This window comes from Ranitomeya imitator, chromosome 3, assembly GCF_032444005.1.
Source record: "Ranitomeya imitator isolate aRanImi1 chromosome 3, aRanImi1.pri, whole genome shotgun sequence".
Classification (NCBI taxonomy): Eukaryota; Metazoa; Chordata; class Amphibia; order Anura; family Dendrobatidae; genus Ranitomeya; species Ranitomeya imitator.
Genome location: NC_091284.1, coordinates 429,527,856 through 429,553,458, shown reverse-complemented (window position 1 = coordinate 429,553,458; position 25,603 = coordinate 429,527,856). Strand labels below are relative to the sequence as shown.

Below are 25,603 nucleotides of genomic sequence, written 5' to 3'. Positions count from 1 at the left end.
TCTGTAGGTTACTGTGCACAATCCTGCTGACAGGTTCCCATTAACTAGTTGATTAAAAGTTATATTTTATACTGACCCCCTTACGAATATGATCAAGGGAAAATGAATAAAGGTACCGTCACACATAACGATATTGTTGCTTTTTGTGACGTAGCAACAATATCGTTAGCGAAATCGTTATGCGTGACAGCGACCAACGATCAGGCCCCTGCTGGGAGATCGTTGGTCGCTGGGGAATGATCAGAACTTTATTTTGGTAGCTGATCTCCCGCTGACATCGCTGAATCGGCGTGTGTGTGTCAGCGATGTCTTCACTGGTAACCAGGGTAAACATCGGGTTACTAAGCGCAGGGCCGCGCTTAGTAACCCGATGTTTACCCTGGTTACCATTGTAAATTTTAAAAAAACCAAACAGTACATACTTACATTCCGGTGTCTGGTCACGTCCCTCGCCTTCAGCTTCCCGCACTGACTGTGAGCGCCGGCCGGCCGTAAAGCAGAGCACAGCGGTGACGTCACCGCTCTGCTTTACGGCCAGCCGGCGCGCCTCTCACAGTCAGTGCGGGAAGCTGAAGGCGAGGGACGTGACCAGACACCGGAATGTAAGTATGTACTGTTTGTTTTTTTTTAAATTTACAATGGTAACCAGGGTAAACATCGGGTTACTAAGCGCGGCCCTGTGCTTAGTAACCCGATGTTTACCCTGGTTACCCGGGGACTTCGGCATCGTTGGTCGCTGGAGAGCTGTCTGTGTGACAGCTCTCCAGCAACCAAACAGCGACGCTGCAGCGATCGGCATCGTTGTCTATATCGCTGCAGCGTCGCTTAATGTGACGGTACCTTAACTTAAAGACCACAAAGTGCAACAAATACTTTTTATAGGGCGAATCCAATTCCAGGAATTAAAAAAAAAAAAAAAAAATAGCTTTACTCACCCTCCCTGGGTCCAGTGCAGAGTTTTCACCGCTTCTAGAGTTTGCTATTGTGGACAGCGCCAATGTTGCGTGTGGTACTGCAGTCAATCACTGAGCTTAGTGGCGCTGTCCAAGTTGGCGACCTGAGCCACTGAACTCACAGATTGGATGCCTTGTTGATAGGAAGGCAGCTCTACAGAAGGCAACAAACTGTAAGATGTAGCAGCAGAGGGTAAGTAAACTACCTGGTGGATAGGGGTCCAAAACCAGAAAACCCCTTTAAGTTTTTTGTTTACTTTTTATTAAAATTATTTTTATATATTAATCCCTTCATGACCAAAGGTGTTTTCGTTTTTCGCTCCCCTCCTTCCCAGAGCCATAACTTTTTTTTTTTTTTTTTTTTTCCATCAATATGGCCATGTGATGGATTTTTTTTTTGCGGGACGAGTTGTACTTTTGAACGACCTCATTAGTTTTAGCATGTCGTGTACTAGAAAATGGGGGAAAAAAATCAGTGCTAGGAAATTGCAAAAAAAAAGTGCAATCCCTCATTTATTTTTCTTTATTTGGCTTTTTTGCTAGGTTCACTAAATGGGAAAACTGACCTGCCATTGTGATTCTCCAGGTCATTGCGAGTTCATAGACGCCAAACATGTCTAAGTTATTTTTTATCTAAGTGGTGAAAAAAAAATTCCAAACTTTCTTATAAAAAAAAAAAATTGCGCCATTTTCAGATACACGTAGCATCTCCATTTTCTCTTACCCCATGACGGCACTAACGAGAGAGAGAGGGATCCGCCCTCAGGGACAGGAAACCCACAGGTTAAAAAGGCGGGACCTCTCCTCCACCTCAGTTCGGTTTCCTGTCCCCGACGGGGATCCCACAACTCACCATCCAGGAGTCCAGGGACCATCAGGCCGAGTTCAGGCAGCGGGGGGCCCTGCCACGGTCTCAGGTGGATTCCTCCCTGAGGGTGCGATCCGGGGTCGGCGGGCCTCGTAGATGCGCGCAGAGGGGAGGCAGTGAAGAGGATGCCGAGAAAGCCTGCCTCTTCCTTTTCAAAGGGATGATCGGCAATAGGTAGCGGCGGCTACCTGGAGGTTTTCTCCACCGATCCATAAAGCACACAGGAGGTGGTGACGCCGGTCACCGACAGGAGAACGCTGGGAGCAGCGGCGGCTGCGGAAGCTCCGTCCCTCCTGTGAGCCGGCAAACAGTGAGCGCGCGCGCGGGGTTCGGCGACTTACTGCGCAGGCGTGGGGGTCACTTCCGGGGCGGCGCAGGGCACCTCTGGGTAAACCGGAAGTTGCCTGGCGCCGCTCCATTAGTATATATCCAGAAGGAAAGGGGTATACCGCTGCTCAGAGATTACCACCATGAGTGGAATAGAGCAGTCGGTGGAAGAAATTTCACAGGCCCCTGTGACAAAGAACCCGAAGGAGCGCCATTCCTCAAGAAAACCCACGCAGCGCAGCAGCTCAGGATCCCAGCGTAGCAGAGGCTCTGGTGGATCCAGGAGGGAGATGGTGGTTCAAGTGGAGGAGGCATCCTCAAAGCCACAGCCGGTATCTTCCTCACATTAGGAGGGTAAGTGACCTCCGTGAAAGTGTAAATTCTAATAGGGGTTTATTGTTTCCTAGGGAAAGAAATGCCAGGGGAAAAGTAAACATAGAGTATGCCCGCTTTGTTCAGCAGATTTGCCGGATTCATGGGTTAAAAAACTCTGTGCGCCATGTATTAAGAACACCATTGATGAGGAGACACCAAGTTTCACATCTGAATTAAAAGATTTAATTAAAACCCAAGTAGCAGACGCATTAAAAAGCGTAAAAAACCGTAAAAGAAAACATAAAGAAAAATCTCCAGATTACAGCTCCAGCGAGGGAGATAGTACGAGTGGGGATTCTGATAGCTCTACAGCTTCATCATCCTCCTCCGCATCTTCAGAAAGCGGTCGCAACTGTTTCCCAATAGATGAAACGGATGCGTTGGTGAAAATGGTTAGGGCGACAATGGGTCTGGCAGACACTCGTTCCAAAAAATCTGTACAAGATCTTATGTTTAGTGGCCTGGAACAAAAGAAGTACAGAGTGTTCCCATTAAATGAAAAAATTCAAGCCCTTATAAAAAAAGGAGTGGAAAAGACCAGACAAAAAAGTACTGTTAACACCAAAAAGAAATACCCATTTGATGACCCAGCCTGCGCCTCATGGGGAAAAGCGCCAAAATTAGACGTCGCCATCGCGAAAGCCTCTAAAAAGTTCGCTCTGCCTTTTGAAGATATGGGGACCCTCAAGGATCCTATGGATAAAAAGGCCGATGTCTTCCTAAAAGGGTCCTGGGAGGCCGCCAGCGGGGGGCTAAAACCCGGTATAGCTGCTACGTGTACAGCTAGAGCACTAATGGTCTGGCTGGATCATTTAGAGACTCAATTAAAAAATAAAACCCCGAGAGAGTCTATACTAGACTCTTGTGTCAGCGATGAGAGGGGCCGCTGCATATTTAGCAGATGCCTCAATAGACTCAGTTAGACTGACGGCAAGATCGGCTTCCTTCTCAAATGCGGCTAGGAGAGCATTATGGCTAAAGTGCTGGCCGGGGGACCTGCAAACTAAAGCTAAGTTGTGTTCCATTCCGTGTGAAGGTGAATATTTGTTCGGTCCCACCCTAGACGATGTCCTCGAAAAAGCGGTTGATAAAAAGAAAGCCTTTCCGGGATTCCTAAATCAATCTTATAGGCGGCCCTTTCGAGGAAGGAGGTTCACACAAAGACGCCCCCCAAAAAATCAAAAGGAGGGGTGGGAAGACAGAAAATTCAAAAGAGGAGGTTTCATGTTCAACAAGCCGGATAATAAAAAACAGCCACAATGAGGGTGTGCCCCAGGTAGGAGGGAGACTGACCCACTTTCTTCCAACCTGGGAAAAAATTTCTGGAAGTGCCTGGACTCTAAACATCATAAAGACGGGCCTAAGACTAAGCTTTCACACAATGCCACACAATCAGTTTGTGGTCACACCACGAAGAAAGTCAGAGATCGAGCAGCTGAGCATCCAGAGAGAAGTTCTCAGTCTTCTGGAGAAGAAAGTCTTACAGGAAGTTCCACAACAGGAAGAGACGAGGGGGTTTTATTCTCCGCTCTTTCTTCGAACAAAACCGGACGGAACTTTCAGAGTAATTATAAATTTGAAACAACTAAACAGATACCTGGTAATAGAAAAATTCAAAATGGAGACAATAAAATCATGTGTCAGATACCTTATCCCGTCTTGTTTCATGACTGTTATAGACTTAAAGGACGCATACTATCATGTGCCAATCCATCCGGATTTCCGGAAATATCTCAGGGTTGCAGTAATGATACAAGGGGAACTGAAACATTACCAATACAGGGCTCTTCCGTTTGGTCTAGCCATTGCCCCGAGAGTATTCACAAAATTAATGGCGGAAGTAATGGCCCATATAAGGGAACAAAACATATTGATTGTGCCTTATCTGGACGACCTCCTAGTGATGGGCAGTTCCTCTCTACATTGCAGCCAGCAACTAAACAGAGTGATGGTAGCCCTATCGAATCTAGGATGGTTTTTGAACCTGGAAAAATCCAGGCTTATCCCATCTCAAGTACAGTTGTACTTGGGGATAGTAATAGACTCAACAAAGCAAGAGTGTCGTCTGCCGGAAGAAAAAGTATCCAACATGATACATCTAGTGAATCAGTTGAGTATCTCTCCTCTGATCTCTCTAAGGAGAGCCATGTCCATACTGGGGTCGATGACATCCTGTATCCCAGCGGTACAGTGGGCTCAGAGCCACTCGAGAGATCTCCAGTGGGAAATACTAGAGGCGGTATCCCACGCAGGAGGAAATTTAGAAAAGCAATTAAAAATATCCTCTCGGACAAAAACTTCCTTAGCTTGGTGGACAGACCCGTCCAATCTCAGGAGGGGGGTTCCATGGGTATGGCCGGTCTCGATAATCCTGACCACAGACGCAAGCCCTTGGGGGTGGGGGGCCCACCTAAACAGGCAAATTGCCCAAGGTCCTTGGTCAGTAGAAGAAAAAGACCTTACTTCAAACATGAAGGAGCTTTTAGCAGTTCAGTACGCCATCAATCATTTTTTAACTTCCCTCCGTTCCCACCACGTGAGAGTACTGACGGACAACAGGGTGGTAGTAGCATATTTAAACCATCAGGGAGGGACGAGGTCTCAATCCCTAATGAAAGTGACAAATTTTATCATGTCACAAGCAGAAGCCAACTTGTCCTCCCTGACAGCCCTTCACATAAAAGGGTCAGAAAATCAAACTGCAGATTTTCTAAGCAGAACCCAATTAAAACAGGGGGAATGGGAGTTAAATACAAGTATATTCAAACGCATAGTGGATCTTTGGGGGGCCCCGGATATAGATCTATTTGCAAACAATCAAAATCGGAAAACGGAGGCCTTCTGCTCGATAGATCCTCGGGGGAGTCCAGTGGCTATAGACGCGTTGTTAATTCCATGGAAATTCCATCTAGCTTATGTGTTTCCTCCGATAGCGCTAATTCCCTTAGTCTTGAAGAAAATCAGGGAAGACAGAGCCAAAGTGATACTGATGGCTCCGTTCTGGCCGAAAAGAGTATGGTTCCCATGGCTACGCCTAATGTCCATAGCGGATCCATGGGTACTCCCAGATATCCCAGACCTTCTGCATCAAGGGCCAGTGAATCACCCTCAAATAAAAAGTTTGCACATGACGGCCTGGCTTTTGAAAGGGAACTATTAACAAAAAGGGTGTTTTCTTCAAATCTAATTTCTACCCTGCTGGCCAGTAGAAAACCTATAACTACCAGAGCCTACGGCAAAGTCTGGAAAAAGTTCCTCTCCACGTCAGGAGTTATCCTATCAAATCAGATGCCAATTCAGGAAATCTTAGAATTTCTTCAAAAAGGTTTAGAGAAAGGCCTAGCAACAAACACTCTGAAGGTTCAGATTGCAGCATTGGGTGCCCTTTACAACCAGGATTTGGCGGGGAATCACTGGGTAAAAAGATTTATTAGAGCATCTACTAGGTCCAGACCAGTTATACATCTCACCGCTCCTCCCTGGGACCTGAACTTGGTCCTTTCAGCACTAACTAAGGCGCCGTTCGAACCTTTATCTCAGGCTTCACTAAAAATAATATCTTGGAAAACCTGTTTATTGGTGGCCCTAACCTCAGCTCGCAGGATTAGTGATCTGCAGGCCTTATCAGCCTACCCACCTCTAACACAAATATTAGATGACAGAGTAATCCTCAAAACTGACCCTTCTTACCTTCCCAAAGTGGCGTCAAAATTCCACAGATCTCAAGAGATAGCGTTACCATCTTTTTGCCCCAATCCAAAAAATAAAAAAGAGGAGGCTCTACACACTCTAGATGTAAAGAGATGTCTAACACACTATCTATCAGCCACAAGGGAGTGTAGGAAAGGGAGGGCTCTGTTTGTCTGCTTTCAGGGACCAAATAAGGGTCACAAGGCATCGAAAGCCACGTTGGCGAGGTGGGTAAGAGATGCCATCAAGATGTCATATACCTCTTCCGGAGAACAAGCTCCGGACACAATTAAGGCTCATTCAACCAGGTCGGTGGCAACCTCTTGGGCTGAACGTGGTGGAGCATCAATAGATCAAATATGTAGAGCAGCCACTTGGTCTTCCCCCTCTACATTCTTCAAGCACTATCCGCTTAATCTATCTTCTCCCTCAGACTTAACTTTTGGTAGGAGAGTTCTTGAGGCAGTAGTCCCACCCTAAAATTTTCATTCTTTGAAATTCTCTCGTTAGTGCCGTCATGGGGTAAGAGAATATCGTAGTTACTTACCGATAACGGTATTTCTCTGAACCCATGACGGCACCTGTATATTCCCTCCCTTCACGTATGGGTGTCCACACTACTTATAAATTAAGTAAAATAACCAATTAAGTTAAATCAGAAATTCCCTGCAAGGCTCTGTAAACCAACTGAGGTGGAGGAGAGGTCCCGCCTTTTTAACCTGTGGGTTTCCTGTCCCTGAGGGCGGATCCCTCTCTCTCTCGTTAGTGCCGTCATGGGTTCAGAGAAATACCGTTATCGGTAAGTAACTACGATATTTCATGATCTGGGTATACCATCTTGGTGCAAATATAATCTTTTGATCACGTGTTTTTAATGCAATGTCGTAGCAACTAAAAAAACTTAATTCTGGCATTTCAATTTTTTTTTTCTCGCTACACCGTTTAGCGATCAGCTTAATCCTTTTTTCTTATTGATAGGTCGGGCGATTCTGAATGCGGCAATACTAAATGTGTGAATATTTGTGTTTTTTAATTGTTTTTTTAAGACTTTTTTTTTTTTTTTACTTTTTGCCATGCTGCAATAGCCTCCATGGGAGGCTAGAAGCTGGCACAACTCGATTGGCTCTGCTACATAGGAGCGAAGCTCAGATCGCTCCTATGTAGTAGAATTGTTGCATTGCTATGAGCGCCGACCACAGGGTGGTGCTCATAGCAATCCAGCATCAACAACTGGAGACCTCTGGTTGTTATGCCGATGCATCGCTGACCCCCGATCATATGGGCGATGCACTCATTTCCCACCCAATGGCCGGAAGCGCTAGTTAGGGCATACAAAGTCACACATTATTGGGGTTGACATATTGACCCCACTTGCAGGAAATATTCTGCTTTTTTTTGTTCACTATTGCCATTCAAAAGCCAAGGTAGTGATGGTGTCAACCGTTAGTGGTTATCTTGGCCAAAAAAAAAAAAGTTTACCTAGGGGCTTGGAAACTAAACAAAAATAGACTAATTCATACTCTCCTAGATCCAGAGTAGGCAGCTCTGTGGCTTGTGCTGCTGACACGGCAGGAGGACGTCATCATTCCATCAGCGATCGGCAGGACTGCTGCATCAGAAGAGCATCTGATGTGTAGCTTAGGTCACCTGCTGCAGCCAATGGCAGGCCATCGCAGTCCTGCTGGTGCAATGGAAAGATCTCCCCTTGCTGTGTCATCCCAGACCACTGAGCGACCTGCACTGCATCTAGGTGGGTGAGTATCAATTAGCTTTTTTTGTTGTTTCTTTTTAACAGATCTCAGGGAAACTGTTTCTTTTGCCCAGGCAACCCCTTTAACCCTTCTCTGACATCCGAGGTACTATCCTGTCCATGTGACCTTGGCCTGTCTGACCGTGGACCCGGATAGTACGTAGTACGTCATAGTGATCGGCCGTGCACACGGGGTGCGCGGCCGATCGCCGCCCGGTGTCAGCTGATTCTAAGAGCTGACACCCGGCACTGGGTCACAGAACGCTCTCGGCAGGTTAACCCCCGATAATACTGCTATCGAACACGATTGCAGCATTTCGGAAGCCAGTGCAGGGACTGACAGCCCCTTTGCCTTTGCTTCGGAGACCCCGCGGTGTGACGTGGTGCCCCTGTCGCTGAAATGGTAACCCGATGTCGTCATGACGACACCCGGGTCACCAGAGCTAAGAAACTTCCTGTCATGCACAGTGCATGATCAGGAAGTCTGTGTCAGTGCACTAAGTGCAGCGCTGACAGCTTCTATAGCATGCAGATGCCGCGTCATCTGCATGCTATAGAAGCGATCAGCCTGCAAAAAATGATTGTCCCATAGTGGGACAAAGTAAAAAAAAAAAGTCAGGAAATGTAATTTTTTTAACCCCTTTCTGACGTACTATCCTGTCGAGGTGGGGTGGGCTCGTATGACACCCGACGGAATAGTACGTCATATGCGATCGGCAGCGTTCACGGGGGGAGCGCGGCCGATCGCGGCCGGGTGTCAGCTGCCTATCGCAGCTGATGTCCGGCACTATGTGCCAGGAGCGGTCACAGACCACCCCCGGCACACCGAGATCAAACATGATCGCGGTGTGCCGGCGGTGCAGGGAAGCATCGCGCAGGGAGGGGGCTCCCTGCGGGCTTCCCTGAGCCCCCCGCAGCAACGCGATGTGATCGCGTTGCTGCGAGGGTCTCCCTACCTCCCTCCCTCCCTGTAGCAGGCCCGGATCCAAAATGGCCGCGGCATCCGGGTCCTGCAGGGAGGGAGGTGGCTTCACAGCGCCTGCTCAGAGCAGGCACTGTGAAGCCTGCAGCACTATAAGTCAGATCGGTGATCTGACAGAGTGCTATGCAAACTGTCAGATCATCGATCTGTGATGTCCCCCCCCACCCCCACCCCGGGACAAAGTAAAAAAGTTAAAAAAATTTTTTTCCAAATGTGTAAAAAAAAAAAAAAACCTAAATGAAGAAAAAAATATTATTCCCATAAATACGTTTCTTTATCTAAATAAAGAAAAAAAAAACAATAAAAGTACACATATTTAGTATCGCCGCGTCCGTAACGACCCGACCTATAAAACTGGCCCACTAGTTAACCCCTTCAGTAAACACCGTAAGAAAAAGAGGCAAACAACAATGCTTTATCATACCGCCGAACAAAAAGTGGAGTAACGCGATCAAAAAGACGGATATAAATAACCATGGTACCGCTGAAAACGTCATCTTGTCCCGCAAAAAAAGAGCCACCATACAGCATCATCAGCAAAAAAATAAAAAAGTTATAGTCCTGAAAATAAAGCGATGCAAAAATAATTGTTTTTTCTATAAAATAGTTTTTATCGTGTAAAAGCGCCAAAACATAAAAAAAGATATAAATGAGGTATCGCTGTAATCGTACTGACCCGAAGAATAAAACTGCTTTATCAATTTTACCAAACGCGGAACTGTATAAACGCCTCTCCCAAAAGAAATTCATGAATAGCTGGTTTTTGGTCATTCTGCCTCACAAAAATCGGAATAAAAAGCGATCAAAAAATGTCACGTGCCCAAAAATGTTACCAATAAAAACGTCAACTCGTCCCGCAAAAAACAAGACCTCACATGACTCTGTGGACCAAAATATGGAAAAATTATAGCTCTCAAAATGTGGTAACGCAAAAAATATTTTTTGCAATAAAAAGCGTCTTTCAGTGTGTGACGGCTGCCAATCATAAAAATCTGCTAAAAAACCCGCTATAAAAGTAAATCAAACCCCCTTTCATCACCCCCTTAGTTAGGGAAAAATTAAAAGAAATGTATATATTTCCATTTTCCCGTTAGGGCTGGGGCTAAAGTTAGGGCTGGGGCTAAAGTTAGGGCTTAGATTACATTTAGAGGTATGGTTAGGGTTACTGTTGGGATTAGGGTTAGGGGTGTGTTTGGATTAGGGTTTCAGTTATAATTGGGGGGTTTCCACTGTTTAGGCACATCAGGGGCTCTCCAAACGCGACATGGCGTCCGATCTCAATTCCAGCCAATTCTGCGTTGAAAAAGTAAAACAGTGCTCCTTCCCTTCCGAGCTCTCCCGTGTGCCCAAACAGGGGTTTACCCCAACATATGGGGTATCGGCGTACTCGGGACAAATAGGACAACAACTTTTGGGTTCCAATTTCTCCTGTTACCCTTGGGAAAATTCAAAACTGGGGGCTAAAATATAATTTTTGTGGGAACAATTTTTTTTTTTTTTTTTTTCACGGCTCTGCGTTATAAACTGTAGTGAAACACTTGGGGGCTCAAAGTTCTCACAACACATCTAGATAAGTTCCTTGGGGGGGTCTAGTTTCCAATATGGTATCACTTGTGGGGGGTTTCTACTGTTTAGGTACATTAGGGGCTCTGCAAACGCAATGTGACACCTGCAGACCATTCCATCTAAGTCTGCATTCCAAATGGCGCTCCTTCCCTTCCGAGCACTGCCATGCGCCCAAACAGTGGTTTCAATGTTTAGGCACATCAGGGGCTCTCCAAACGCAAACCACTCTTGGGGGTAAAGGGGTTAAATAATTGTAAACATATATTTAAAAAAAATAATAAAAAAGCAACATATACCGTTTTTCCGGCGTATAAGACGACCCCACAACTTTTCCAGTTAAAATATAAAATCTTCTTAAAAGTCGGGTCTTCTTATACGCCGTATGTCGTCTTATAAGGCCGGTGACTAATGTGCCTTTTGGGGGGGGGAGAGGGAGTGGTTCCGATGATGAAGAGGGGGCGTCTCACAGGAAAGTGTGAGTGGAGTATCCCCCATTACCTCATTGTAGCTGCAGCGTGGGGTCTCTGTGCTGGGGAGCAGTGGCGGCTGCTCCTCTTTGTGCTGCGTGGGTGCTGTGCTGTGGGGCGGCGGCTCCTCTTCGTGCAGTGTCGGGGCTCTGTGCTGTGGGGCGAAGGCGGGGTATCTTATTGCAGAGTCAGTCGGGGCTCCTCCGGCATTTCCTCAAAGCCCGGAGGCCCCGGCCGCTCCATTGCTGTGATGCGGTGGCCTCTGGGGAAAATGGCCGCTGGGTGCAGCGCATGCTCAGATTCAGATCTCGTCCCGAGACCGCTAAGTCTTCTGGGTAATTTCGCAATGCATCCTGGGAACGGAAGATGGCGGCAGCTAAATACTGCGTGGGCTACATGGCTGCTATATACTACGTAGGCAGTACTATATACTACATGGCTGCTATATACTACATGGCTGCTATATACTATGTGCGCAGTACTATATGCTACATGGCTGCTGTATACTACGTGGCTCTGTGCTGTATACTACGTGGCTCTGTGCTGTACACTACGTGGCTCTGTGCTGTACACTACGTGGCTCTGTGCTGTACACTACGTGGCTCTGTGCTGTACACTACGTGGCTCTGTGCTGTACACTACGTGGCTCTGTGCTGTACACTACGTGGCTCTGTGCTGTACACTACGTGGCTCTGTGCTGTACTACATGGCCATGCATATTCTAGAATACCCGATACGTTGTAATCGGGCCACCATCTAGTGGAAGTATAAACAGGGTTTGGAAATGGTAGAATGCGCTTTTCAGACAGCTTTATTTTGCAATGCTGATTATTTTCCTAATCCCTGCAAGGCGTTCCTTTGCACTGCAGCATAAATTGACAGGTTCACTAGATATATTTTTGCAGCGGGTGTGTTGTTTTTTTGTTTTTTTTCCACATGCAGAGTGCTGCTACTGTAAAACACGTTTTTGCCCTCTGGGAACAGAACTGTAAAATACACCTTTAGGCTTTGTGCACACGTAGGAAATGTGGTGCAGAATTTTCTGCACTAAATCTGCATCTCCTGGCAGAATCCGCAGGTGCGTTTTTTTGTGCCTTTTTTGTGCGTTTTTTACTACTGTGGATTTCTATTAATGGAGGGTGCAGAAATGCTGCAGAACTGCACAAAAGAAGTGACATGCACTTCTTTGAAATCTGCAGCGTTTCTGCGCAGATTTTTCTGCACCACGTGCACAGCTTTTTTTTTTTTTTTTTACATTGATTTACATTGTACTGTAAATCACAGTGCAGTTCTGCAGCGTTTCTGCTGCAGAAAAATCTGCTGCAGTTCTGCACTAAATCTGCACTAAATCTGCATCGTGTGCACATACCCTTAAGGTTTCTTATCCTTCATGTCCGATTGAAATCAGATTCTTAATGTACTTTTATGTATTCTTTTTTTGAGATGTCCAATTTATGATTTAAACTTTTTTTGAAGTAATTTGGTTTATTCTGTTTTCCTCCTGATTTTAGATCCTGGCAATTACGGCAGTTACGGAGGACAAAATCAACAAAGGTATGTATTAATATAATATGGCAGCAATCTGCTAGAACAGGACCACAAAGTGCTTCTTTGATAACAAGCCTTCTGCTTAATTCTGAGCTTTTGCAGTGAATCTATGAATGTCTCTTTACTTATTTGCAAGTTGCACTTAAGTAAAGGTGGCCTTGTCCCTTTTAGACTTTTGTGGACACAGAGTTCACTATCCTGAAATGGTATTTGTCACCAATTGTTTATAAAAGCCCTGCATTCTTTTTTTTTTTTTTCCCTTCCTATTTTAGATGATCTTTTTCTTTATATCTGCACAGAATTCTGATGATTCCAAATAGCTCATGATTCTAAAAAGGAGTCATATTTTAATATGTAATGTCTACACCTAGAAATTGTGCAAGTCCTTAAAGTGTACCTATACTTGCAAGCTTTTAAGATACCGTATAAGCCGAGATTTTCAGCCCACTTTTTTGGCTTATACTCGAGTCATACCCAGGGGTCAGCAGGGGAGGGGGAGCGGGGGCTGTGTAATTAGTTACCTGCTCCTGGCGCGGTCCCTGCAGCTCCCTGGCTTCCCCAGCAGCAGCAGATTCTTCCTGTACTGAGCGGTCACATGGTACTGCTCATTACAGTAATGAATATGCGGCTCCACCTCCCATAGAGGTGGAGCCGCATATTCATTACTATAATGAGCGGTACCGGTGACCGTTCACTACAGGAAGAAAATGCGGCGCCGGGGAACAGACCTGTAGCGACGGCGCCAGGAGCAGGTAAGTATGATGGGGGGCAGTGCGAGATACTCGCCAGCTCCTCGTGCCATCGGCGGCGCCGATGCGTCTTCCACGTCCTCTGCAGTGACGCTCAGGTCAGAGGGCCCGGTGACGCGATTAGTGCGCACCGCTCTCTTCCTGAACGTCGGTGCAGAGGATGGGAAGACACAGCGGCGATCAGCGGTGGAACGGGAAAGGTGAGTATGTAATTTTTTTTATTTTTTTTTAATCGCAGCAACAGCTTTTGGGCCAAATATCTGTATGGAGCATCTTAGGCTACTTTCACACTAGCATCGGAATCTCCCCGTCGCAATGCGTTTGCTGTACAATGGGTGCAGCGGATGCATTTTTCCGGCGCATCCGCTGCCCCATTGTAAGGTGCGGGGAGGTGGGGGCGGAGTTCCGGCCGCGCATGCGCGGTCGGAAAAAGCGGTCCGTCAGGAGCAAAAAACTTTACATGTAGCGTTTTTTGCTCCCGACGGTCCGCCAAAGCACGAAGCATCCGTCGCTCGACGGATGCGACGTGTGGCAATCCGTCGCAAATGCGTCGTCAATACAAGTCTATGGGGAAAAAACGCATCCTGCAAGCACTTTTGCAGGATGCGTTTTTTCTGCAAAACGACGCATTGTGACGGATTGCAGAAAACGCTAGTGTGAAAGTAGCCTTATGTGGCCATGTGCAGCATTATATGGGGGCAAATGTCTGTATGGGGCACCTTATCCGGCCATGTGCAGCATTATATGGGGCAAATGTCTGTATGGGGCATCTTATCCGGCCATGTGCAGCATTATATGGGGGCAAGTGTCTGTATGGGGCATCTTATGTGGCCATGTGCAGCATTATATGGGGCAGTTATCTGTATGGAGCATCTTATGTGGCCATTTGCAGCATTATATGGGGCAGTTACCTGTATGGAGCATCTTATGGGGCCATAATCCGCATTTGTGGAGCACTATACGGGGCAAATGTCTGTATGGAGCATCTTATGGGGTCATAATCAACATTTGTGCAGCATTATATGGGGCATATTTTAATATGGAGCCCATTATAAACTGTATGGAGCATTATATGGGGCTCCTGATTCAATATTGATATTCAAAAACACTTAACCTCTCAATTTTACTTTTATTGGTATCTATTTTTATTTTTGAAATTTACCGGTAGCTGCTGCATTTCCCACCCTAGGCTTATACTCGAGTCATTAAGTTTTCCCAGTGTTTTTTGTGGCAAAATTAGGGGGGGTCGGCTTATGCTCGAGTATATACGGTAAATCCCTTTTTAAGGGGGATTTTGTAACATGAGCACCTTGCTCCGCAACCTTCCAGCTTGTTTTGGGACAAGTGCGCTCCTGACTGATGGCTTGAACCAGTTGCATACTTGCTTTGTTTCTTCTGACCTTTGCGCTCTTCAATCAGATACATCTTTTCCTCTGCAGCGTCTGCCATCAAAACATTTAGAATCCTATAAATGTCAGAAATCAATCCCTTGGTTGACAGCCCTCTTCTATTTAGTTTTTCAAATTATGTCAGTCTAGATACACTTATAGAACCACAAAGAGATAATGCTAAGAGTTTATTCTGCATGAATTGAAAAAATTCCCAGTTACTGAAAATTTAGATTTCATAGTCAGTTGAAAAGATTTCCATTGAGTCTCTATCCACTATGTCCCCATAAAAGGCATAATACACCAAAGAACCAACCTTCACACAAGGCCATGTAGTAAAAAAACATATAATCTTTATTAAACACAATACATGTTAAAAATAGATAATGGCGGGTGAAATACCCAGGGCACAAGACAGAAGGTGGGCAACCAAGAGCAAAAGTTCCATAAATAACATCACTGGTAAGACCAATCTAAGCCGGCAAGTGCCAATGTGCAATTAATCATGTACACTTATACACATAGTAAAAAAGGTAAAAAGTAGCATATATAATTACCAAAATGGAGCGCTCCTGGGGACCCACCATACCCGACGCGCGTTTCGCACCGAAATGCTTCGTCTGGGGGTGGTTAGGTGCCGGCCAGCAATCTAATTAATATCCCAATGGTCCAATAGGAATGGTACTCACATTATAACGCGATATGAAACTGCTGTGGACGCATGTGCAGAATAGGTAGAATGCCGCGCCTACATGTGTTTGCAAATCATAAGATGAACCCTGAAACGCCGTAATTCAAACTAGCGCTAGCGTATTACCTCGTGGAGACCACAGCTGCGGGGCCGCGGACCGGAAATGACGAGACGGCACTGCGCAATATCCGGCTCAACATAAGCAGTGACAACATCCGCCCATAGTAACTACCAGGCGACGCCTAGTGTGACGAACCCATAAGGGGCGTTACAAGTGCCTTACGTGGAGACCCATAGTAAGTAAACAAAGCATTTCGGTGCGAAACGCGCGTCGGGTGTGGTGGGTCCCCAGGAGCGCTCCATTTTGGTCAGTTATATCCCGATCCAATATGGATTTTAGAAGCAGAGATGCTTCTAGGACAGTACAAGCTTTTAATGTTTTTGGTGATGGGAATTCCCAGGCACAGGAACCGGTACAAAAGACTGCACTAAAGAAAACTTTAAAAATTTATTAAACCGCCGCACCCATATATGGTGGAATAAGATGTCATTGGATAACTATATACTTAAGAATATCATCCCAAGAGGCTTAAGAGTGCAAATTTTTCCTTCTTTTCCTGTGAATGACGTGACTCTAAGAACACAGTGGGAGGAAGCATGTCACACATGCTGACATTTATGTCTATTCTGATAGATATCAATACAAGGTCTATTAATGAGCTGGGCCTAGAGATTGATGAGATTCATAAGAAACTCCAGAAAGAATGTACACAGGAGGAGTTGGACACGTTTAGGAAGGATGTGGATGCATCGTGTGATGAATGGGAAAAGGTCATTGCGGCTAATAAGAACAAAAAATTCCTGAGGGATCTTCAGGACAAGAATGAGAATAAAGTTTACAAATGGAGCCATGTTAATACCCAGGATAGGGGTGGACCGACGTCAGAAGCGGCCAGTGCTTCCAGTACTGGCACATCCGCTTCATCCTCGAATATGGGAGAACAAAGCCATATGAGATTTAGTCAGAGGAGAAAGGACGACCGTTCGCGTAGATATAATACAAGAAGGAGACTCCAGGCCATCTCGGATGAAGGGGAAGAGGCCCCACAAAGGAATCTGATGAAGAGACAGAGGAAGAAATACTTCAGATCCTAGAGGACTTGGCCCTGGAGGCTGATACCTCTAAACAGTATCCTAAATATCTCCTTCCAAAATCGAAAAAATTCCCACAGATTAGTACAGTACCATCTATTGACCTCTTTGTTCAGCTGGTGATGAAGGAAGTTGAATTAATTCCTGAGACCATTAAGAGGGATAACCTCAGCTTTGAAGAAAGACGAGCTCTCAAAGAACTTAGAGATCGAAAAAAGAGGCATGAACTATTTGACCTTCTGGATGAAGCTGTTGCCGATGGCACTTTAACATCTAAACAAAGGGATGGTCTCTGGAATGAGGATCCAACGGTTGCGTGCATCTATCTCCTACCTAAGATCCACAAAGATCCAGTCTCACCCCCAGCACCCACGCCATCTGATTAACCCCTTCGTGACATGCGCCGTACTAGTACTGCGCTGCCGGCACTGCATTAGTGCCAGCAGCAGTACTAGTACGGCGCACCGATCACCGCGGTCTCGAGCTGAGCGCCGCGGTGATCGGGTGCGGGTGTCAGCTGTATATGACAGCTGACACCCCGCAGCAATGCCCACGATCGGCGCTATCGCCGATCGCGGGCATTTAACCCCTCTGATGCCGCTGTCAGTAGTGACAGCGGCATAGAGGGGGATCGCGCAGGGACGGGGGCTCCCTGCGCTCTCCCACCGGAGCAACGCAATGAGATCGCGTTGCTCCGGTGACCCGGAAGGAGTCCCCGGATCCAAGATGGCCGCTGGACTCCTTCCGGGTCATGAAGTGACCTGGCTAGCCGGCGCATGCTGAGAGCAGGCGCTGGAAAGCCAGCTAAGCTGCCTGTCAGATCGTTGATCTGACAGTGTGCTATGCACAGTGTCAGATCAACGATCTGATCAAATACAGAGATGTCCCACCCTGGGACAATGTTAGAAAGTAAAAAAAAAAAAAAAAATAGAATGTGTAAAAAAAAAATTAAAAAAAATCCCCAAATAAAAAAAAAAAAAATTTCCCAATAAATCCATTTATTTATGTAAAAAAAAAACAAAAACAATAAATGTACACATATTTGGTATCGCCGCGTCCGTAACGACCCGCTCTATAAAACTATCCCACTAGTTAACCCCTTCAGTGAACACCGCAAAAAAAAAAAAAAAAAAAAGGCAAAAAACAACGCTTTATTATCATACAGGCGAACAAAAAGTGGAATAACACGCGATCAAAACGACGGATATAAATAACCATGGTACCGCTGAAAATGTCATCTTGTCCCGCAAAAAAAAAGCCATCAGCAGAAAAATAAAAAAGTTATAGCTCTCAGAATAATGCGATGCAAAAACAATTATTTTTTTTATATAAAATAGTTTTTGTGTAAAAGCGCCAAAACATAAAAAAAATTACATAAATGAGGTATCGCTGTAATTGTACTGACCCGAAGAATAAAACTGCTTTATCCATTTTACCACACGTGGAACGGTATAAACGCCCCCCCTAAAAGAAATTCAGGAATAGCTGGTTTTTGTTCATTCCGCCTCCCAAAAATCGGAATAAAAAGCGATCAAAAAATGTCATCTGCCCGAAAATCTTACCAATAAAAACGTCAACTCGTCCCGCAAAAAACAAGACCTCATATGACTCTGTGGGCCAAAATATGGATAAATTATAGCTCTCAAAATGTGGTGATGCAAAAACTATTTTTTGCAATAAAAAGCGTCTTTTAGTGTGTGACAGCTGCCAATCATAAAAATCCGCCAAAAAAACGCTATAAAAGTAAATCAAACCCCCCTTCATCACCCCCTTAGTTAGGGAAAAATAATAAAATGTAAAAAAATGTATTTATTTCCATTTTCCCATTAGTGCTAGGGTTAGGGCTAGGGTTAGGGTTGGGGTTAGGGTTTCAGTTATAATTGGGGGGTTTCCACTGTTTAGGCACATCAGGGGCTCTCCAAACGCGACATGGCGTCCGATCTCAATTCCAGCCAATTCTGCTTTGAAAAAGTAAAACAGGGCTCCTTCCCTTCCGAGTTCTCCTGTGTGCCCAAACAGTGGTTCCCCCCAACATATGGGGTATCAGCGTTCTCAGGACAAGTTGGACAACAACTTTTGGGGTCCAATTTGTCCTGTTACCCTTGGGAAAATAAAAACATAGGGGATAAAATATCATTTTCGTGGAAAAAAAAATATTTTTTATTTTCACGGCTCTGCGTTATAAACTGTAGTGAAACACTTGTTGGTTCAAAGCTCTCACAACACATCTAGATAAGTTCCTTTGGGGGTCTAGTTTCCAATATGGGGTCACTTGTGGGGGGTTTATACTGTTTAGGTACATCAGGGGCTCTGCAAATGCAACATGACGCCTGCAGACCAATCCATCTAAGTCTGCATTTCAAATGGCGCTCCTTCCCTTTCGAGCTCTGCCGTGCACCCAAACAGTGGTTCCCCCCAACATATGAGGTATCAGCGTTCTCAGGACAAGTTGGACAACAACTTTTGGGGTCCAATTTGTCCTGTTACCCTTGGGAAAATAAAAACATAGGGGATAAAATATCATTTTCGTGGAAAAAAAAATATTTTTTATTTTCACGGCTCTGCGTTATAAACTGTAGTGAAACACTTGTTGGTTCAAAGCTCTCACAACACATCTAGATAAGTTCCTTGGGGGGGTCTAGTTTCCAATATGGGGTCACTTGTGGTGGGTTTCTACTGTTTAGGTACATCAGGGGCTCTGCAAATGCAACATGACACCTGCAGTCCATTCCATCTAAGTCTGCATTTCAAACGGTGCTCCTTCCCTTCCGAGCTCTGCCATGCACTCAAACGGTGGTTCCCCCCCCCCCCCCCACATGTGGGGTATCAGCGTACTCAGGACAAATTGGACAATAACATTTGTGGTCCAATTTCTCCTGTTACCCTTGGGAAAAAAAAATTGCGGGCTAAAACATCATTTTGTGGAAAGAAAAAATGATTTTTTAATTTTCACAATGCTACATTCTAAACTTTAGTGAAACAATTGGGGGTTAAAAGTGCTCACCACACATCTAGATAAGTTCCTTAGGGGGTTTTCTTTCCGAAATGGGGTCACTTGTGGGGGGTTTCCACTGTTAAGGCACGTCAGGGGCTCTCCAAATGCGACATGGCGTCCGATCTCAATTCCAGCCAATTTTGCATTGAAAAGTCAAATGGCACTCCTTCCCTTCCGAGCTCTGCCATGCGCTCAAACAGTGGTTTATCCCCATATATGAAGTATCGACGTACTCAGGACAAATTGCACAACAACTTTTGGGGTCCAATTTATCCTTTTACCCTTGGGAAAATAAAAAATTTGGGGCAAAAAATCATTTTTTGTGAAAACTAATATAAATTTTTTTTTTACGGCTCTACATTATAAACTTCTGTGAAGCACTTGGAGGTTCAAAGTGCTCACCACACATCTAGATTAGTTCCTTAAGGGGTCTACTTTCCAAAATGGTGTCACTTGTGGGGGTTTCCACTGTTTAGGCACATCAGGGGCTCTCCAATCGTGACATGGGCTCCGATCTCAATTCCAGCAAATCTTGCATTGAAAAGTCAAATGGCGCTCCTTCTCTTCCAAGCTCTGCCATGTGCCCAAACAGTGGTTTACCCCCACATATGGGGTATCGGCGTACTCAGGACAAATTGTACAACGACTTTTGTGGTCCAATTTCTCCTGTTACCCTTGGTAAAATGAAACAAATTGGACCTGAATTAAAAATTTTGTGAAAAAAAAGTTAAATGTTCAATTTTTTTTAAACATTCAAAAAATTCCTGTGAAGCACCTGAAGGGTTAATAAACTTTTTGAATGTGGTTTTGAGTACCTTGAGGGGTGCAGTTTTTAGAATGGTGTCACTTTTGGGCATTTTCTGTCATATAGACCCCTCAAAGTCACTTCAAGTGTGAGGTGGTCCGTAAAAAAATGGTTTTGCAAATTTTGTTGCAAAAATGAGAAATCGCTGGTCAACTTTTAACCCTTATAACGTCCTAACAAAAAAAAATTGTTTCCAAAATTGTCCTGATGTAAAGCAGACATGTGGGAAATGTTGTTTATTAACTATATTATGTGATATAACTCTCTAATTTAAGGGCATAAAAACTAAGAGTTTGAAAATTGCTAAATTTTCATAATTTCCGACAAATTTTTGTTTTTTTCACAAATAAATGCAAGTCATATCGAAGAAGTTTTACCACTATCATGAAGTACAATATGTCACGAGAAAACAGTGTCAGAATCACCGGGATCCGTTGAAGCGTTTCAGAGTTATGACCTCATAAAGTGACAGTGGTCAGAATTGTAAAAATTGGCCCTGTCACTTAGGTGAAAACAGGCTTTGGGGTGAAGGGGTTAAAAATATCCCTACAGGACAATTTCTGCGTGCTAGGAGGATTTGCTCCCAAGACGAATCATTTGAACATCAGGCCCATGACCTATGGATACGGTTTAGAGATCGGGGCTATGGCAAGAAGACTATATGTCGGTCATACCAGAGGGCTTATCATAGCCAAAGAAGTGCCCTGCTACAGAAACAAACGACTGTGAAAGATCATGATCAGGGTTGGTGTTCACCTTTGGAACTTCAGGAATTTTGAAGGCTCTGTTTACCTCTGGACCTGCTTTACTGCTATCAGCTGTGCTGCATCGGCCTTATGTGCACTTACTCATGTATTTGGATGCTTTTCGTCCTTACACTTATGTTTATGCTTAATTATAGCATTGTATTACTATTTTGTATTATTTTGGTTTGTTTGTTTTTTTACTTGTGTATTAATATATATTTCTCCTTAATAGGATTCATTTTTCACTTCGCACTTTTTTATCCTATGTTATTGTTCTCTTTTTTTTGTGCATAGCGCGGATCCACTTTTGGCTCGCTGCTATTCGGCACCATATGCCAATGTTGGCACGGTTTGCTGATGTAGCACGGTTGATGATGATCATTTTTCTTGGTCCATGATACATTGCTGTGACGGCTGTCATCACTTGCGATGCGCCGAGTATACAACGGGCTCCTCCCTACTTACCATGGTGGTCTTATTGCTCTTTATATTAAATGCTTTACCATCTATGATTTAGTGTTTCCATGGTTATAATGGAGAAACTCCGGATGTATTATGACGGCTATGATAATCTCTCATGGGGCCCCTTCTGTTGCGCCTGTTGTTCTAACAGCGCTGCCTCTATCACGTATTATGTATACCTCTATCTAATGCTTATTGCATCCATTATTACAGTGGTGGCGTACTGGATGGTTCACGGCTGCCTACCTATGTTTCCATTTAGCGTGTATCATCTCCATGGCTACGGTAGAGGCGGGTCGGTAACGCTACGGCGGCTTTGTTTACTTACTATGGGTCTCCACGTAAGGCACTTGTAACGCCCCTTATGGGTTCGTCACACTAGGCGTCGCCTGGTAGTTACTATGGGCGGATGTTGTCACTGCCTATGTTGAGCTGGATATTGCGCAGTGCCGTCTCGTCATTTCCGGTCCGCGGCCCCGCATCTGTGGTCTCCACGAGGTAATACGCTAGCGCTAGTTTGAATTACGGCGTTTCAGGGTTCATCTTATGATTTGCAAACACATGTAGGCGCGGCATTCTACCTATTCTGCACATGCGTCCACAGCAGTTTCATATCGCGTTATAATGTGAGTACCATTCCTATTGGACCATTGGGATATTAATTAGATTGCTGGCCGGCACCTAACCACCCCCAGACGAAGCATTTCGGTGCGAAACGCGCGTCGGGTATGGTGGGTCCCCAGGAGCGCTCCATTTTGGTAATTATATATGCTACTTTTTACCTTTTTTACTATGTGTATAAGTGTACATGATTAATTGCACATTGGCACTTGCCGGCTAAGGCTAGGGTCACATTGCGTTAGCGCAATCCGCTAGCGCTAAACGGATTGCACTAACGCAATGTTTTTTTATGGGGCTGCGGTCGGGGTCGCGGTAACGTCCCCGCTCTCGCAGATCCCCGATCTGCGAGAGCGGGGAACGGACCGCGGGCGCGCCTCGGACGCTGCAAGCAGCGTCCGCAGCGCGCCAGGAATCACCGGCGCGTCGCTAGCGCGTGCCGAACATGGCACGCGCTAGTGAAGCGCGTTCCCATTAGCGTGAATGGGCGCGTTAACGGCCGCGTTGCACGGCGTTAATTTCGCCGTGCAACGCTGTCCGTTAAACGCGGTCCCATAACGCAATGGGAACCCAGCCTTAGATTGGTCTTACCAGTGATGTTATTTATGGAACTTTTGCTCTTGGTTGCCCACCTTCTGTCTTGTGCCCTGGGTATTTCACCCGCCATTATCTATTTTTAACATGTATTGTGTTTAACCCCTTTACCCCCAAGGGTGGTTTGCACGTTATGGACCGGGCCAATTTTTACAATTCTGACCACTGTCCCTTTATGAGGTTATAACTCTGGAACGCTTCAACGGATCCCGGTGATTCTGACATTGTTTTCTCGTGACATATTGTACTTCATGCATGTAAAGAAGCTGCGGAGACACCATCACGTGTTTCTCGACGCAAGCAGTGAATAGCCAGGCCTTTCCCCGGGAAGGAACCACCACGGGAAGGGCAGCATCCTATGAAGGAAAGCCACCTATGCCAAACATGGTATCCATCCACAGACAGCTGTTTCAGGGTGTTTGCCCCTCATCAGTGTGGAGTAGGAATCTGGCTATTAGGAGCAGTGCCTAGTAAAAAGGCTATAAAGGCACAGATGATTGGCCTCGGGGAGACCAAAACATCCAACACTGCGGAGACACCATCACGTGTTTCTCAACGCAGTGCTAGTTACTAGGCACTGCTCCTAATAGCCAGATTCCTACTCCACACTGATGAGGGGCAAACACCCTGAAACAGCTGTCTGTGGATGGATACCATGTTTGGCATAGGTGGCTTTCCTTCATAGGATGCTGCCCTTCCCGTGGTTGTTCCTTCCCGGGGAAAGGCCTGGCTATTCACTGCTTGCGTCGAGAAACACGTGATGGTGTCTCCGCAGCTTCTTTACATGCATCTGCATATTTCCCATAAGGGATGGGGGCAGTGTTCTGGAATCACTGCGTTGAGAAACACGTGATGGTGTCTCCGCAGTGTTGGATGTTTTGGTCTCCCCGAGGCCAATCATCTGTGCCTTTATATTGTACTTCATGATAGTGGTAAAATTTCTTTGCTATTACCTGCGTTTATGTTCAGTTTCAGAAAGTGAGCAGAAAAGAAAGCTGAAATAGCAGACAGACATTGTGGGATTTTGGTCAGTAAGGAGGTGAGGTCCAGTCCGGATAGGTAGATACAGTATGTGTGTCATCGGCGTAGAGATGATACTGCATACCGTGAGATTCTATGAGCTGTCCTAGGCCGAAGGTGTAGATGGAGAATAGTATATATTTTTTGTTAATGTTTTTAAAAAACCTTTTTCTTAACCTTTGGCATTCTTCAATAGAAGCTGCCATAACCCGATCGGCTCTGCTGCAGAGGCGATGATAAGATCGCCTGCATGTAGCAGAATACCTCACTTGCTATGAGCGCCGACTACCGGGTGGCGCTCATAACAATCCAGCAGTGACAACCATATAGGTCTCCAGGAGACTTCTGGTTGTCATGCCAACCCATCGGTGACCAGCGATCATGTAACGGGGGTTACCGATGGGCGGATTTCCAGCACGATTTCCGGAAGTGCATGTTAAATGCCGCTGTCAGCTGTAGATAAGCCCTGAAAGGCAGCGGCCGCTTTAAGGTGATCCAATATATTTGTATGGATATTTATTGCGTTGCTGTGGTCTTGGGGGCATTGATCTTGTAGCCCAACAATTGATGTCGTCATTAGATTGGGAAGAGTAGTATAGAGTTTGTGAGGATTAATAAAACATCTGCAAATAAATTTTAAAAATCTTGTCTTTAATTTCTGCCCCTGAGATATTGGGGTTATTGCGGACAACTGCAGCCAATGGTTTGATGCATAATGCAATTAAGAGGGGCGATAGGGGTACCCCGGTCTTGTTCCATTAGATATTTAAAACTACGGGATGTGCATAGGGGTAGCTTGTTAGACGCACAAGGGGTCTTGTAAAGTGCAGTCAGGATTGAGCCATATATTCCAAATGCTCCCGTCTCAAACAGTAAGGACCAGTTGGTGACGGTCAAAGGCCTTCCCTGCATCTTAGGAGAAATGCCTGTTTTTTGTTTCTATACGTCACGTCTTATCAACACTACTGTTGTTGTCTCCCCCCTTGTATATAACGGACAAACCTTACCTGGTCCTTATGTAGTAATTGTTGGAGGCAATAATTGAGTCTATTGGCTACTAGCAGAGTGACTATTTTCAGGTCCTAATTGAAAAGGGCTATAGTCCTATAATTAGATAAGTCTTATTGGGTCTCTGCCCGGCTTAGGAATGAGTATTGGGTAAGAATGAGATGGGGTATCTGGAATAGGTGAACTCTCCATGAAGAAGAGATTAAACATTCTAGACGTAAGGAGTTCATTTTCCATAAAGGTTTTGTAATACTGGTAAGTCGGACCGTCTGGCCCTGGAGACCTACCTAAGGGAAGATCTTTTAACCCCTTAGTGACAGAGCCAATTTGGTACTTAATGACCAGGCCAATTTTTGCAATTCTGACCACTGTCACTTTGAGGTTATAACTCTGGAACGCTTCAACGGATCCCGCTGATTCTGAGATTGTTTTTTCTGACATATTGTACTTCATGTTAGTGGTCACATTTCTTCGATATTACTTGCGATTATTTATGAAAAAAACGGAAATATGGCGAAAATTTTTAAAATTTTGCAATTTTCAAACTTTGTATTTTTATGCCCTTAAATCAGAGAGATATGTCACAAAAAATAGTTAATAAATAACATTTCCCACATGTCTACTTTACATCAGCACAATTTTGGGAAAAAAATTTTTTTTAGGGAGTTATAAGGGTTAAAAGTTGACCAGCAATTTCTCATTTTTACAACACTTTTTTTTTTTAGGGACCACATCACATTTGAAGTCATTTTGAGGGGTCTATATGATAGAAAATAACGAAGTGTGACACCATTCTAAAAACTACACCCCTCAAGGTTCTCAAAACCACATTCACGAATAGTGTTGAGC

At 45.1% G+C, this 25,603-nt stretch overlaps 1 protein-coding gene across 2 annotated transcripts in view; it reads left to right on the top strand.

Annotated features, from left to right (window-relative positions):
• The window catches only part of TAF15 (TATA-box binding protein associated factor 15), a 72,569-nt gene that overhangs the window by 2,970 nt on the left and 43,996 nt on the right, over positions 1 to 25,603 (top strand). For both annotated transcript variants that reach the window (XM_069757270.1, XM_069757269.1), the window contains exon 2: positions 12,490 to 12,532. In XM_069757270.1, the coding sequence (XP_069613371.1) occupies positions 12,490 to 12,532 (43 nt within the window). The remainder of the gene's footprint in view (positions 1 to 12,489; positions 12,533 to 25,603) is intronic.